A 17343-nucleotide genomic window follows, 5' to 3' on the forward strand; every position below is an offset into this window, starting at 1 on the left:
GCGCCCGCCACCTGACCAGACCTCCGCATATTCACCATGAAATAGTTAGTTGCCTCCTCCTTCACTTCTGCATCCCGGTCCCTCCGATCTCCTCGATAAATCTGTCAGTTATCTTGTTTAGCTGATGGAAAAGAAAAGAGGGGGGGAGAGAACGAGAGAGATATCGTTCCGAGTCATCTGAAGAAAGAAAGAGAGGAGGGGGGCCGATCTCAGGCCTCCGCCTGCTGTTTTTTCTTTTGCCTAGGAATTTTCGGAGGCTTGTTAATCGTCCATTGCTCAGAAGCCTTCAATTGGGGCAAATGTGCTTTAGGTTGGAATGGCAGCCAGGATGGAATTGCAATAGGTGTTATTCTGAGCTTCTCCCGCGCCTTCTCGAGGTCGTTTGGTGATCTAATGGTAATCTGTTGTCCGTCTTTAAAGGTCGCAAGACCAAATGGGAAAAGCCATCTGACCGGGAGTTTTTTGATGCGTAGGGCTTCCGTCAGGGGTTTAAGTAAGCGTCTTTTGGCCAGAGTGCTGGGAGCGATATCTTGAAAAATAAGAATTTATGGTCTTTAACCCCTTAATGACATGGCCTATTTTGGCGTTGAGGACCAAGCGATTTTTTGGTATTTTTCCATCTCCATTTTTCAAAAGCCATAACTTTTTTATTTTTCCGTCGACGCGGCCGTATAAGGGCTCGTTTTTTGCGTGGCGATCTGTAGTTTTTATCGGTGCCACTTTTGGGTATATAGACAATATCGTAAATTTTTTATTTTTTTTTTTAATGATAACAGGGAGAGAAAACGCATCAATTCTGCCATAGATTTTTTTTTTTTTTTTTTACAGCGTTAATCATGCAGCATAAATGACACACTAAATTTTTTCTGCGGGTCGGTACGGTAACAACGATACCAAAATTGTTATATTTTTTTTAGGTTTTTACACTTTTTTGCAATAAAACCCCCTTTTTTTGGAAATCTTTTTTTTTTCTCTATAGCTGCATTCAAAGTCATGTAACTTTTTTATTTTTCTATGTACGGAGCTCTATGAGGGCTTATTTTTTGCGAGACGAGCTGTAGTTTTTATTGGTACCATTTTGGGAAATGTACGGCTTTTTTGATCACTTTTATTGCATTTTTTGTGAGGCAAAATGCTAAAAATTAGCATTTTGCCTCTGTTTTTTAGCGTTTTTTTTTACGCTTTTTGTCGTACAAAATAGAAAGCGTGTTCAACTTTTTGTACACGTCGTTACGGACGCGTCAATACCAAATATGTGGGGTTTTAGTTTTTTTTTCCCTTTTTTTATGCTAATATTAGAAAAAGCATAAAAAAAGGGGTTTTTTACATTTTTTTTTTACATTTTTCTTTTTTTTACACTTTTCTTTTCTTTTTTTTACACTATTTGAGTCCCTCTGAGGGACTTGCAGCACTATGCCTATGATCGCTGTCATAAGGCATGGCAAAGCTACTGCTCTGCCATGCCTTATCGCTTGTACAGCGATTATAGGCACAGGCAATACAGGACGCCGGTGTCTGGCGTCCTGTTGCCATGGTGACAGGCCGGGCTCTCGCGATAACATCGCGAGTTCCGGCCGGAGACACACAGGGATCGCGATCCCTCTGTGAACTCTTTCCCTGCCGCGATCTACTTAGATCGCGGCAGGGAAGGGGTTAACAGCGGCGGGCGCATCTCCGATGCCCCCCCGCTGTTGGAGCGGGACGCCGGCTGTGACTGACAGCCGGCTCCCGCTGCGGGATAGCGCGGGATCTTATGTGATCCCGCGCTATCTCCAGGACGTACCAGGTACGTCATGTTGCGGGAAGTACCAGGCTGCCATGACGTACCAGGTACGTCCAGGAGCGGGAAGGGGTTAAAGAGGATCTCACTTGTTTCTCTGGCCTTATGCAGGATTGCTGAGGTGTCTACGTAGCTCAGGAGACCGCAGACGACGTCCCTTGGGGGTTCAGTAGCCATTGGTTTGGGTCTCAGAGCTCTATGTATCCGCTCAATTATGATTTTATCAGTTCTATCTTCACCTAGCAGGGACTGGAATATTTGCATAGCAGTCGAGTTTAGTGCTTCTGCGGTTATTGATTCTGGTAGGCCCCTAAAACGGATATTTTTCCTGCGGCTCCTGTTCTCTTGGTCCTCAATAAGGAGCATTGCATGGTTCAATTGGTCTTGTTGCTCTGTTAGGGCATCTTGGAGGGCTATATTATGTTGTTTCAGTTCTTGTTGTGCATTCTCCAAGTCCTCCACCCTATGGCCAATTTGTTTGACTTCAGATTTTATGTCCGCCAACTCCTTCATTACCGGAGAGATTGTCTGAGTCAGGATTTCTTTAAGGAAAGATCGTGAGATCAGGTCCCTGTCCATGTCCTCATTGTGGTCCGAAGTAATAGAGGTGCTTTCTATGTCTGAGTCCTCTCTGTGTTGGCCAGTAGCGCCTTCTTGTGGTGCTCTCTGGCGCCATGCTGCCGGAGAGCTGTGTTTTTTCTTTAGGAATTTAGCCATCTCTGCTTGGCTTTTGTTAACCCTGGGCGCCTCCGCATGCTCCCTGCTTTTGTCTCTCCCAATTTTCACCATAGCGCGTCCTCAGATTAGGATATTGTGTTATGCACTGTTAACTCGAAATTATTCGTTTGCGTGACGGTCCGTCCAGCTCGATTTGAAGTGGTTACATGGGTCCCGGGGGTCTCTCTCTACATGGCAAACGCTAAATGCCCATCTTGCCCAGTTTGGGCGTTCTGCTTGGTTGCACCTCAGTGCTAAGGGAGAGACGGCTCTCTGTGTCTGGCGGCGTCCGCTGTTCGGGAGGGGCAGGTGGGAGGCAGCGTTTATGTTACGTTGTTACTCAGGGGATGATTCTCCCAGGGAGGAAAATATGGCGGTTGTCCGCTCAGGCGTCCAAGCTCGGATGCCGTCCCGGTGCCCTCTGTTAGCGACTCTAATGTTACTGCCCAGTAGATGTGTAGGCTATGGGCTGCCTGCCAGTGGGGTTTCAGTCCCACTTTATGCAATTAGTCCTGCCGGGGGTCCTCTGCGTGGGGTTCGGGGGCTCAGTGCAGTGATCGTCTAGTCCCTTATTCTGTCCCCCACACTGATGCTTTTAGCCCTTCAGGCCATTGGTGGTTGCAGGGGGGGAGGGAGTGAGCAGGGGCTGTGGACCACCTCTCTGTTTCCCCACTTCTCTGACCGACAGCACCGTGAGGTGGGGAGAGGGGGGGGGATGTGCTCTGCTCTGGCAGGGGCTCCCTCCTGCTCTAGTGTCAAGGAGTGCTGTGGGCCTACTCACTGTTGTAGGCCTTCCGCTGCCTCCGCTGGTTCCTCTGCCTGTTTCCCGGCATAATCCAGGTCCCCAGCAGCTGCTCCTCCGCTCCCGCCGCTCCCTCGCTGCGTTTTTTGCGTCTTCTGTGGCCGGCCTTCACTTCCGGTCGGCCGCAAGTATTAATTTAGTCCGAGGCTGCGCCCGGGCCCGTAGGCCGCAAAATCGCGGCGCCAGCTAGAGACCCACGGGAGGTCTCTAATGAGAGCTCTAGGTCCGGCGGTGTCAGTGGTGCCGTTATCGGCGTCGTAGGTGCCTTTATTCGGGCGAGAAAGCCGACGGCGCGGTCCTGCTGCCTGGAGCTCTGCTAAGTGCGTGTGCTCCGGCTGCCGGTTAGCCACGCCCCCCTCGGGAATTTGGAGTTTAACCTATTGGTGTCTACCTGTGATGTGAGCGAATGATCCCAGTTGCTACAGTAGGGATATCGGTATAGCAAGTAAATGCAGGATAGTGCAAACCACAGTGCTCCCTATAGTCATGTATGGATGTGAGAGCTGGACTGCAAAAATAAGCTGATAAAAGGAAGATTAATGCATTTGAGCTTTGGTGCTGGCGAAAGCTGCTCCGTATACCCTGGACGTCGAGAGCAACGTACAGAGAAGTCCTGAATATAAGACCCGATATATCACTGGAGGGGGAGATGACCAGACACAGACTCACGAAGGACAAGATGATCAGACTGAGACTCACATGTTTTGGCCATGTAATGCGAGCAGAGTTGCTAAAAAAACTTTATTGCTAGGACATATCAATGGCAAAAGAAGACCCGGCCGCCAAAGGACATGATGGCTGATACTGTCAGAGCTGATACTGGCATGGATATCACACAACTGAAAGAAGCAGTGCAAAACCGAAAAACATGAAGGGAGGGAGCCTTTAGGGTCGTCGAGGGTCGTGAACGATTGAACGGCTAACAATAATAAATAATAATAACTTTAATACAAGCCCTTTTACTCTTAAAAGTCCCTAACTGCCTATAGATTGTCCAGGTGTTGTCTGTGGTGTCTGTGTGCCTTCTACTACTATAACTCAGTGGTTAGCAGTTTTGGGATCCTAGGTTCAAATCTCATCAAAGACAACACATTACAGATGTTGCTCTTGGTTAGATTTGAACCTAGTGCTGCAGCAGTGCTAGTAACTGAGTCCACCACACCTATCCTTTCATCTCCAAAGAAGAATAATTAATGCAAAGAGAACATAAAAACCCCACATATATGTTGTCCTTGGACAAGTTTGAGCCTTTAACTCCATTTCTGAAAGACAGCAGTGCTAAGAAGTAAGCCACCATGCTTGTTCTTCCTTCTTGCTTCTCCTGGGGAGAAGGAGAAAAACAAACATTCAAAATCCATGCATATATTGTCCTTGGTCAGCCTTGTACCTAAGACCCAGCACTGAAAGGCAACAGTGCAAGTGACTGAGCCACCATGCTTGTTCTTCATTCTTTGTTCTTCCTTCTTCCTCTTTCTTATTGTTCCTCCTCCAGAAAAGAAAGTGAAGGTGAAGAATGAGGAGAATAAGACTGAGAAGGAGAAAAAGGGAGAAGCTAGGCGGCTCAGTGGTAGCACTGTATACTTGTAGCACTAGGGTTCTAAATTTATGTCTGACTATGGACAATATCTGCATGGAGTCTGTATGTTCTTTTTGTGTGTATTCTTTTTCTTCTACTTCCCCTCTGAATAAGGGAGACAGAAGAAAGAAGAAGGAAGTACAAGTGTGGTGGCTCAGTTGTTGCCTTGCGTTGCTGGGATTCTCACCATGCCCACCTTTCTTCCTTACCGATGCCCCACAGTGAGGAGGAGCTTCAGTGGAGTGGTGGCGAGCATGAGCTTTGCTATGGCAAATCATAAACCTCAGCATTTGAGTGATGGGTTCAGTGGAATCGGCATTCGCGCAAAGGATCCACAGCAAATGGCATGCATTGAAAGCCATGCACTTTCATTTTTTTGGCGTACACTCACACATATGAATTGCGTATTCTGAAAACAGGGGGAAAATCGCAGCATGCTCTATTTTGTACGGACTCCATGCAGACAACCTACATTGAAGTCAAGGGAGGCCATCCAACATTGCGTATGGGCCGCAAGTGCAAAAAATAAAATCTGTACTGTGCATGACCGAAGGCAGAAACCACAGGTACGCAAGATCATCAGCCGGCTTCACAGCGGGAATCCTAGTCATTTGAAGCTGGCCAAAGGATGATATGTTTGTAGATGCAACAATTTATGTGGCAATGAATAAATATATAATAACAATAGAAGTCGGGTTTCTGCATAAAAGAATGGATCTTACATTTTCCTTCCACCTACTGACATGTGATATATGAAAATTGTTAGCTTTGACCACCAATCCAAAGAGATTAGGATAAGTACCTGGTGATTAATGATCCCATTATAGTTGAACACTCAGTTTGTTGGCGATATTAAAATGACTCATGTTTATTGGCTCAGTTTTATTACTCATCCAATTCCATAATACACATTTTTAGAGACTTGATCAAATCAACATTAACTGACTTTTTCCACTGGATTTAGTCTCAGAAAGAGAAAGCGCACATTTGTATGAAAACCATATAGAAGATGTAATTTATTTACAGTAAAACATATATAAAAAATGCATTTTATATACAGGGTGTCCCAAAAAATCTGAATTGAATTACGATGGCAATACTATATGTAATATTATGTTGTCTTTAAAGATATCAATAGTCAAACGATTGCTAGAGCCACCATATGGTCATCGGGGTTGCCAACCTGATTTTTTCGTTTTGCTTAACAGCATCTCCAACACTTTTATAAACATTGGAAAACCATAACAAAAGATTAGATTAGAGATGAGCGAGCATACTCATCCGAGATTGATGCTCGTTCGAGTATTAGGGTACTCGTCTTGATTAAACGAGCACTGACCATTGAATTCAATGGAGCCGGCAATACAGCCGACTCCATTGAAAGCAATGGGCTGCCGGCGAGCGCGGGATGAATTTTCGGGAAGGGCTTAAAAATATAAGCCCTTCTCTGAAATTCATCCAGAAATGTGTAAAAAGTAAAAAAAAAATATACTCACCTTGTCCCGGCAGACGGAGTTCAGCTGCGGCCGGCCGGCAGTTCTCCTGAACTGCTGTGAGTAGTATTCAGCAGCCGGGGATTTAAAATCCCCGCCTGCTGAATGCGCTGCCTCTGATTGGTCACAGCCTCACCAATCAGAGGCAGCTCTCACTCACCCATTCATGAATTCATGAATGGGTGAGTGAGTGCTGCCTCTGATTGGCTCAGCGCAGGGACCAATCAGAGGCAGCACTCACTCACCCATTTATGAATTCATGAATGGGTGAGTGAGAGCTGCCTCTGATTGGTGAGGCTGTGACCAATCAGAGGCAGCTCATTCAGCAGGCGGGGATTTTAAATCCCCGCCTGCTGAATACTACAGAAAGCAGTTCAGGAGAACTGCCGGCCAGACGTGGCTGAACTCCGGCTGCAGCGGAAAGGTGAGTAAAAATTTTATTTTATTTTTTTTACACATTTTAGGATGATTTTCAGGTAAGGGCTTATATTTTTAAGCCCTTCCCGAAAATTCATCCCGCGCTCGCCGGCAGCCCATTGCTTTCAATGGAGCCGGCTGTATTGCCGGCTCCATTGAATTCAATGGGCTAACATCGTTCTTCTCTGCCACAGCTGTTACAGCTGTGGCAGAGGAGAACGATCGTTATGCTGACAGTGCGGGGGGGGGGGGGGGGTGTCTCACTCTTGCCACTATTGTGGCTTAATAGTGAGAACTTGGAGCCCGAAATGCAGCCCTGCATGTTGCTCCTCGCCTGGCCTATCCATTTGTGTGTTTTTTACAAGACTTTGGTGCTTTGCTAAGATTTTCACAAATGAAAACCTTAGCGGAGCACCAGTCATATACAAAAATGCTCGAGTCGCCCATTGACTTCAATGGGGTTCGTTACTCGAAACGAACTCTCGAGCATCAATGAAAGTTCGACTCGAGTAACAAGCACTCGAGCATTTTGGTGCTCGCTCATCTCTAATTAAGATTATAAGTGATACATGTTTAGAGGTGAGAAACTGACATGATCTCATTACCAGCATTTACAATGATCTGTAAAATGACAATAATTACATAATCACCGGCTCAATTACCACCAGCTTCTAAAAATTAATGCATGCGTCTATGTTTTTTCCTAGAAACTTCTGGACAATTGGCAACTATCGCGACTGTCATCGGAGGCACACTTGACTTTCAAGTAATTCAAGAAAATTTTAAGTGAAATTGGAAATTTGAGAATGTGTGAACAATAATGGCGATGTGAATTTGTAACAGAACTGCCATGCATTTGTGATAAGTTAGAAGGCTATGACACTGTGTATGATCTACACAAGCAAAGATCTGGGTGGCGTCGCACCGCAACAACTTTTGCTTCCTCGGTTTTGTTTTTTTTACAGGCTCATCACAAAAGTCCATCAAGCAATGTGTATGTGCGGCTGGAGTTAGCAAATAAACGTATAACACATTCTTAACCCTTTCCAATCCAATTATTTTTCTTTATTTCTTTGGGCATACTCCTTTTTTGCCAATAAACAACCGCCGCTATCTGGTGGCTAAAACCAATACTACAGGAGATAGGCTCCGACAGCAGAATGGTTGACCAAATACAGTCAAAAAACCTTGTTGCGTATCTTCCGACATCAGAGCTATAAAGGCTAAATCCTAATGTCGGAAGACATTGGATCGGAAGGGGTTAAGGCTATGTGCACATCTGCATTCAGGGATTCAGTTTTCCTGTTCCATAATGGCAGCAAGAAAAGGGAATTCCCTGGCTTACCGAACCTGTTTTGTGATGGAACTCAATGAAACCCGACAGACCTCGTTGATTCTAATGGTGTCCATTAGTTTCTGTTCAGTTGTCCAGCATTTTACTTCATGCAGGACTTTTTTTGTCTGTCACTTCATGCCAGATCTGTAATGGAACTTCTGAATGGAGGATGGAGACTGTGAACGCAGATGTGACCATAGCCTAAGGAATCACATTGGAAAGTTTACATCCAGAGATTGCCACACGCCATGAATGAAGATGACCATGATCAAATAATGCACTACTGTGAGTGGTTTCAAAATATTGTATTGGAGGATGAGGAGCTTGAGGAGATAATTGTTTGGTCTGATGAAGAACAACTTATAGCTTGGTAAATCATCATAATTGTGTTTATTGAGCTACAAAAAATTGTGCAGTAGTTTGCCGAAATCAGAAGTGTCTGGATGTTAATTTTGAACAACTAATGTCATTGCAGAAATCAAACATGACTTACAGCTTTCCTTCGATGTCTATATAAATCTTGTAATAAAGCTTTCATGCAGCTATTCATCTGGGAGTATGTATTTTTTGGGACAGATAATGTTTTTATATTAAATATACTGGAATGGAAAACACTGCTGGCAAATAAATAATAATAAAAAAAAACAATGTCATAAATTAATGGGGTTTTCCAGTGAAATACCATTGATGACCTATCATCAGGACATCAATAGTTGATCGGCCATGGTCCGTTGCTCAGGACTCCGACTGATCGGTTGAACAGGTGCATGCTGTCAGCGCCGCAATAACATAGAGGTTGGTGCAGAAGCCTCTGTGCCGACCTCCGTGTAGTGGCTGGCAATTGTTACTGCAGGCACGGCTCTCATTAAAATCAATGGAAGCCGTGCCTGCGGTTACAAGCGCTGACCACTATAGGGAGGTCAATGCAGAGGCTTCCGCTCTGATCTCTGTGTATTTGGAGCGGAAGTCTCCGTGCTGACCTCCCATGTACTGGCCGGTGCTTGTAACTTCAAGCACAGCTCCCATTGATTTTAATGAGAGCCGTGCCTGCAATAACAATCGCCAGGCACTACACGAAGGCCGGCGCTGGCAGCATGCGCCCACTCAGCCAATTAGTCAGGGTCTGGAGCGATGGAACCCAGCTGATCAACTATTCATAACCTATCTTGATGATGGGTCATCAATACTTTTTCCATGGAAAACCTTTTTAACGATTGAAAAATGTCTGCTTTGCAGCTGCTAAAAGCAGAGTTATCATAGGGATCTGCCATAATATTGAACCTTCCAACTGGATAATTATGTGAGAACTATACATTGTTTTGTATTAAGCTTAATGTAAAAATTATATGCAGGCCTAAATTATCATGCCCAGGTTTACTAAATAAGAGGATAAGAGTCAGCCTGGCTGGAATATTACACTCAGTCTTCACATCATTGTGCATCAGTATGGAGCATAGATCAGTCTATGACATCCAGTATGTATCAAAAGTGTGTAGGAGTTTTGTAATCTATGGCTGTACAGTCATTTTAAACCCATAAACCTTTGTAAGTATTCCAAACTTGACACAATCCTTCTCATCTCATTCTATAAACTAGACTCTTGAGTTCGGTCCTTGATTAATTGTTTTTTAAACCTTGGAAACAGTGAAGCTTTTTCCCAGAATTCCTTTGCCACAAAGTAATAGCAGATGCTATCCAGGCAGCAATTTAGATCGCTAATACCTTGTGTGACAAGGACAACATCATTAATTAGCTTTATTAGTGAGCAATCAGAACTTATGGATTCAATGACAAACCTTACAATATTTCTTTTTTTTTTTTTAAATCAAATTTTTATTGGTTTTTCAAAATTTAAACAAGTCAAACATTTTTGAGTGTTTTGTCTCCTCGCAGGGAGAAAAGCCCACGGCCCGCCCCCTTCCCCTACACAGTTCGGATACGTTCTATTATATCATCTTGGGGAGGGGTACCGCGGAGCCTCAGAATAGGTAAATACTTAACAAAAGACAAACTTAGAAATTACAGGAGTAGGAAGGGAAGGGGGGGGGGGAGGGGGGGTAGGGTAATATGAGTGTGTGAGGATAGATTGGGGGTAATTATCACTTACTTCTCTCACCTCTCTCCACTGCGACACCTCCGCGCAGCCCGATCGGCCCCCCGGCACCGACAAAACCCCCGCGAACCAGCACTTTCTCTGTCCTTTTTTTTTTCCGGTGGTCGGGGCAGTGGCGCTCGTCCAGCTCCCCCTCACGATTGGTTTCTTGTATGTCAACCTCAACGTCCGGGGTCCCTTACCAGCAGAGCGTGTATCTCAAGGCAAATGAGGGGGGGGGGGGGGTGCTACTACAGTTTCATCCATTTCTTGGTTAGATACCCAGATTATGTAACTATATGTGCCTCAATGTTTTAGTCTTCTCCAGGGTGCCCACACCTTCTCAAAGTTGTCGTGAGACCCTCTGTTCCAACTAGCTAATTCCTCCATGTTGCATATGGAATCTACTTTTAATTTCCACTGTGTGTATGTAGGAGGGGTTTTCTGTAGCCATAGGGTTGGTATCAAGGCTTTAGCTGCATCTAGGAGAAGTGTCAACAATTTGTCCTTTAGAGGGTGGAAAGATGAGTTCGGCCTCCATAGGAGGACTAGATCCGCAGTTAGTGTAAGGCCTGGTTTTAATTGTTGTAATGTCTTCTGGATTTCTCCCCAGAAAGTGGTAATTTTCGGACATTCCCACCAAATGTGTCTGAAGGAACCCACTCCTGTGCCACACCTCCAACACCTGTCGTGCTGAGCAAGTTTATACGCGCATAGCCATTGCGGCGTCTTGTACCAGCGTACCAGGATTTTATAATGGCTCTCTTGTAGTAAGACACATGGGGAGGTGCCGAATGCATTTTGTAAGATTACTTTAGTGTCAGACGAGGAGAGGGAAATGTTCAGCTCTTTTTCCCATGAAATTAAGAAATTTGGTTTGTATGTTTCTGGGGGTGTAATAATTTTTTTGCGAAGTAAGGCTATGGCTTTGTTGATAGGGGAGTCCTGCTTAAGGAGTTTTTCAAATGGGGTATCTGGGCGTGTGGATCTATATTTTCTCTTGAATTCCTCTATTGTTTGCGTTATGTGGGCCTTTTGTATGAATGACAATTGGGCTTGAGGTAATAGGGTTTTGACTATGTCGGAAGCTTCCTTATGAAGCTGGGTCTGTAGGTCTTTTATTTTTAGTGAGGTTGTGCCTCTCCACATGCTTCTGATGGTGTCATTAGCTGGTTTTCCCAAAGTCTTGATGATTAGATTTAAGGGGGTCTGGGGGGATGGTGTGGGGGCCAGGGATGTCCCTAATTTGTCCCAGACTTCACAAGGGCCTTTGAGCAGTGGGTTGAATTTTTTAGACCTGTAGGTGCTTTTATCAGGGAACCATAGATCCTCCAGTAGGGTCCTCTCATGAGCCTCTGCTGCTAAGGCTTGTAAGGTAGTGTCCCCCGAGGGAGACGTGAGATCCCTCCAATAATTTATTTGTGTCGCTCGGTAGAAGTCATGGACGCACGGCAACCCGATCCCCCCCTCCTCTTTTCTCTTCACCATCAGACTGTATGCCAAACGTGGCCGTCTTTGTCTCCAGACGTAGCCCGAGAAAGCTGATTGTAGTAGTTTAAAGAAGGCCCGAGGGAGTGCAACCGGGAGCATTCTAAGTTTATATGTAATTTTGGGCAGTATATAAGTTTTCAGCACATTCTTTCTGCCGAACCATGAGATGAACGGCATATCGTATGTATGAAGGAGCTGTTTTACTTGTGTTAGAAGGGGTGTAAAGTTGTGTTTGTATAGATCTCTAGCATCTTTGGTAATTGTGACGCCTAAGTATTCTACTGATGAGTTGGACCATTTGAAGGGTGGACTGGAGCTGAGTATTTTATATTTGTTTTGGGGGAGCGAGATGTTCAGAATAATAGACTTGGAGAAATTAATTTTAAAATTGGAGATAGCTCCAAAGGTGTTCAGTAAAGTAATTAGATTTGGGATGCTCGCTTCAGGGTCTGTAATGGTGAACATCACGTCATCTGCAAAAGCAGCGGTATGTAGGGTATTGTTTCCGATTACTAATCCTTTTATGTTGGGGTTTAGTCTTACTCCCTGAAGGAGTGGCTCCATGGATAAGATAAAAAGGGTCGGGGATAAGGGGCAGCCCTGGCGGGTTCCATTCCTAATATTGAAGGGTTGGGAAAATAAATTGTTTATTTTTAGCTTAGCGTAGGGTTCTTGGTATAACGAAAATATTGCTGTGACAAATGTTGGAGGGAAGTTAAAGAAGTGTAGAACTTTTTTGATATAGGTCCAGTCCACCCTATCAAATGCCTTCTCGGCATCAGTACTTACTAGAACCATTGGAATGTTTTTGGATTGGGCATATTTGGTGGCATGTAATAACCTGTAGCAGTTGTTTTTGCCTTCTCTCCCCTTGACAAATCCCATTTGTTCGCTGTTGATTATGGAGGGGATTAAATTTTCTAGCCTCTTCGCTAGCAGTTTTGCCCAGAGTTTGACGTCTACATTAATCAGAGAAATCGGCCTGTAACTGCTGCATAGTTCCGGGTCTTTTTTCTCTTTATGGATAAGCGTAATATGCGCTTCTTGCGCTTGTTTTGTTAGTGCTTCTCCGGACATAAGTGCCTCGAACAGGTCTTTTAGTTTAGGTACTAATATATCCTTAAAGGATTTGTAGTATGCACTTGGGAGACCATCCGGTCCTGGGCTTTTCCCCGCGGGGGACTGTGTCACTAAATCTTCTATTTCTTTTAGAGAGATGGGGTCTAAGAGGGATTTGGCCGCTTCCTCGTCCAATTTTGGTAATTTAGTGGTGTTTAGGAATTCGTCTATGAGCTTCTCTTTGCTTTCTTGATTCATGGGTAGGTCGTTTTCTTTAAGATTGTATAAGTTGGCATAGAAGCATTGGAAACTCCTAGCAATTTCCTGGGACGAGGAAACCGGTTTCCCCGTGTGATCTCTGATTGTTGCAATGTTATTTCTAGTTTTGGCTTTTTTGATTTGGGACGTGAGTAGTTTGCTTCCCTTGTTGCCGTGAGAGTACGCAATATGTTTTATATAGAGATGTTTTTTATTGTGTCTGGCTTCCAAGAGGTTTTTAAGCGCATGCCTAAGTTTTGTTAGTTCTGTTTGATTGTTTATAGCTTGTGATAATTTCTCGGCTTGTTCTAGTTTTGCTATCCTCATCAGTAGGTCATCTATTTCGGCCTGGGATTTCTTTTTGATTTTTGTTCCCAGCGCAATAAAAAGGCCTCTCATATAAGCTTTATGCGCCTCCCATATTACCGGGAATTTCAGGTCCGGGGAATTATTTAGTGAAAAGTATTCTGATAGATATTTAGAGAGATAACTTTTCTCTTCTTTCAAATCTAATAATGAGGTGTTTAGCCTCCAGTTCCACTCCCTCGGGCCATCTCCCCCCAGTTTAATATCCGCATGGACAGGGGCATGGTCAGATATTGTGATCGCCTCAATTTTTGTCTTTACTACCTTTGTTAGTAATTCCTGGGACGTCAGTATATAGTCCAGTCTGTGGTAAGAGGAATGCAGTTGTGAGAAATATGTGTAATCTTTCGTTAGGGGGTTTTCAAATCGCCACGCGTCCACGACTCCCAAATCTTGCAGAGTTTTGTTTAATTTTTTTATCTGTTTCTGCGGGATCCAGGATCTACCCGTGGAGGAATCTAATACAGGGTTTAAAGTGGTATTTAGGTCTCCCCCTAAGATAATGGGACCTTCCGCGAATTCTTTTAGGACCTTCAATTTGTCTATCAACCAATTAACTTGGTTGGAGTTGGGTGTGTAAATGTTAGCAATTGTTATTTTGGTTCTATTTATGGAACCTTTTATAAAAAGAGCTCTTCCGAGCTCGTCTGAGTATTTAGCCTTTAGGGTGAAGGGCAGGGATTTGTGGAAAAGTATGGACACTCCCTTGGAGGCGGACGTTGGATGAGGGTTGTGGTAGCACTGGGAAAATAATTTACCCGGTAGGCTCGGGCAGTTAGCTAATTTAAAGTGGGTTTCTTGTAGTAGTAGTACTTTGGTTTTGTATTTTTTAGTTAGCTGAGATACACTATACCTTTTTTGCGGTGTGTTGAGGCCCCGGACGTTGAAGGACGAGAACCTTATCTTCTCCATAGTCTTGTTGCAGGCAAATCACGTAGGTCTATGTCCGGGCGGCGATCAGACCGGGCAGAGGTGCCACAGGCGGAGAGAGGGCTCTGGGAATAGAAAGGTTGTTAGTCGTCTGTAATTAAGGGCGACGAGGTTCAGTCGTCAATGGAATGAGCTGAACTGGTTGAGATTGTGGCTAGTATTATCGACCAGTGGGTCAGGACAGGAAAGGTATGCAGGCAAGGCAGGGAAGGCAAAAAAGGGGGGGGGAGGGATCAGTGGGGGAACAAAAATATAACAATAAAAGTACGACAGTAATTTAAGTAATGCACAAAATAGTTACAGATAACTAAATTTGCTAGTAAACCTCTTTTCAGAGGTACAGGTGGGTTGTCTCGGGGGGGGTGGAGGCAAACCAACTGTATGTGGGAGACGGTTACCTAAGAAAAAATTGGATACAGTAAAATTGTATCTTAAGAAAATTTCAATAATACAAACGGTAAATTGCCTGATCGGAGGGGCACCGCCAGGCTCCAACTTTTTTAAGGGTAAACAACATTGCGGGCATCTTGATACCTTAGAGGCGTAAACACCTCTTAACCGGAGAAGTCCTTACAGGAGAACAAAAAGGGTATGTGGACAGTCCTTAAGAAAGTCCTGTACGGGCAACCAAAAGGAAAAAGATTACCCATTCTAAGTAATTGGGCTCTCAGGGAGCTGAGACTCCCCGGGATAAGTCCCGGATGTAGGATCTGTAAGTCAGGTTTCTTCCAGGGCGTTGTCATCTCTGGATTTCTTTTTTTGCTTGTTCTTCGGGGATTTGGTGCCGCTTGTTATGCGCCAGCTCTCCGGGATCGGCAGGGTTGGAAGGGTCGGGAACTCAGCCAGAGGGAGCCAATTGGGGAGCTCAATGGGTTCCAGACCTAAGTGCTGCCAGCTCTCCTGAAGATCCTCTGGGGTTCGGATATTGAGCCTTTTTCCTCTGTGCGAGATCCCCAGGCCGAACGGATAGAGCCAGGCGTATCTGATATTTTTCGCCTTGAGGGCCTCTAGCAGCGGTCTGAGCAGTCTGCGCTTGGCCAGGGTGGAGGGTGAAAGGTCCTGAAATAGTTGTAGCGTTGCACCCTCGTATGTTATGCTTCTGGAGTTTCGTGCGGCATTCAAAATGGCTGCCGCGTCCGGAAAAGCCAGCAGCCTGCATACAATGTCTCTGGGGGGGTTCTCAGGAGCGGGTTGTGGCCTTAGTGCCCTATGGACTCTTTCTATCACGATAGAAGTCGCTCTGTCCGCCCCCAATAAATCAGAAAAAATTTCCATAATGATTTTTTCTAAAGTGTCCTGCGCCCATGTTTCTGGCAGGCCCTTTATCCGGACATTATTCCGCCTGCTCCTATTTTCCATATCCTCCTGTAAGAGGAGCATTTTATTTAGCTGAAGGTGCTGCTCTTTTACAACTGAAGCCAATTCACTAGAGTGGGTGGTGAAGTTAGCTGCAGAGCCTTCCAGCTCCTCTATCTTCCTCCCCATATGCCTCACCTCGTCCTTTATCTCCAGCAGCTCGGATAAGACAGGCTTCATTGTCTTGGTGAGTAGCTCCTTCATAAAGCCCTTAGACAGGGGCTCGTCTTCCTCTCCATCAGATGAGCTGTCACCTTCCCGCGCTGTGGACCGTGCTGCAGCTGCTGCCGGCGCCATCTTACATGCTGCGTGCGGGGAGCGGGTGTTCTTATCTTTCAAAAAGCGCTGGAGGTCCGTTTGAGCTCTGGCTGGACGAGGAGTCCCCAGCTGTTCCCCGCTTCTCTCCTTTGTTGTTTTACCCATTATCTTCTTAAATGCTGCTGTCTGGAGCCGTGGAGAGGTGCCTCAGTGATGGAGCGCTTCTCTCATGCGGCCATCACAGTCCGCGGCCAGGCTCCGCCCCCAAACCTTACAATATTTCCAGTAGAATTGGGCAAGAAGCAAAACAAGAAGATTGCCAGATTAGTTTTTACTATGCTGATGGATTTGTTAATTTCCTTCTCTTCATTCATACTTGTCTTCTCCTTCTTTTTTAGGGTAAGTATGATTTGTGTTGAACAGAAAATTAGTATGACCATTGGGAGACAAGACCCAAAGACAGTAAAATACAAAGTTCTGTCAAGAGGCAGTTTCATTTCTTTTCTTAAGCAAATTTGTGGCTCTTTTGGTGTCTTTCTTTTGTTAAGATGCAGGTACAGACGTATTGCCATATAGACTAGCCAGATAATCCCACAAGCCAAGGCTGCTTTCTTTGGAGAACGTAAAGTTCTTGCTCTCATTGGAAACTTAATAGCCACATATCTGTCTAGAGATATCAGAGTGATGACAGCAATACTCACATATGTGTTCATAAAGTAAACAGAAATAAGAGCATTACACCATGAATCGCCCAGAGGCCATGGATGTTGAGTGTTATAGATACGGAAAGGGAGCGTGAACAGCAGGCAGCAATCACTTGCCAGAAGATTCATCATGAATATTCTTGTTACAGTCCACTCCTTCATCTTGAAGCCGAAAACCCAGACAGCAAGTGAGTTGAATATTGTTCCGAAAATAAAGACACATGTAAGTAGAGTTATCAAGAAAATGTCTACGTTTGGGTTCCTCGTCTTCATTATCACGGAACAGCTTGTGTTTCTGTAATTGGCTGTAATAAAACATACAGTTTCATAGTTAGTACCGTTGATAGAGGACATTTGTCTACTAAGCTTAACCAGGGGTGGGAACAGGATTTGGATGAAGGAAAGGGAAGGGGTAAATCTTGGAAATTTTTTTCTGCTGATCTCTAGGAAAGCAAAAAAAATTATAATACCCAAGCAATTCTACCCTGAAAGGAAGAAGTATCCTAAGTGGCGAGCAGATTGGATCAACATTCATCCAACAATTATATACATATGCTAAAGTCTTAGTTATTTTCCTAAAAGTAAATAACTCTAAGTCTTTATTGAAGCCATCAATTAATTCTGCTAGAACCACTTCCTGAGGTGACTATTTCCCAGCTTTGAAGCTGATATGGTAAAAACTCAATGTCTCAAAATTAAATCCTTTTC

At 44.6% G+C, this 17343-nt stretch overlaps 1 protein-coding gene across 1 annotated transcript in view; it reads right to left on the reverse strand.

Moving 5' to 3' along the window:
- Window positions 1–9227: 9227 nt before the first annotated feature.
- The window catches only part of LOC136610187 (G-protein coupled receptor 35-like), a 60686-nt gene continuing 52570 nt past the window's right edge, over window positions 9228–17343 (reverse strand). The window contains exons 4-5 of the mRNA XM_066589430.1: window positions 16202–16940; window positions 9228–9917 (exon numbers count right to left, since the gene is read on the reverse strand). Coding sequence (XP_066445527.1) covers window positions 9707–9917; window positions 16202–16940 — 950 coding nt within the window. The 3' untranslated portion in view covers window positions 9228–9706. The remainder of the gene's footprint in view (window positions 9918–16201; window positions 16941–17343) is intronic.

This window comes from Eleutherodactylus coqui, chromosome 1 (genome assembly GCF_035609145.1).
Source record: "Eleutherodactylus coqui strain aEleCoq1 chromosome 1, aEleCoq1.hap1, whole genome shotgun sequence".
NCBI classification, from domain to species: Eukaryota; Metazoa; Chordata; class Amphibia; order Anura; family Eleutherodactylidae; genus Eleutherodactylus; species Eleutherodactylus coqui.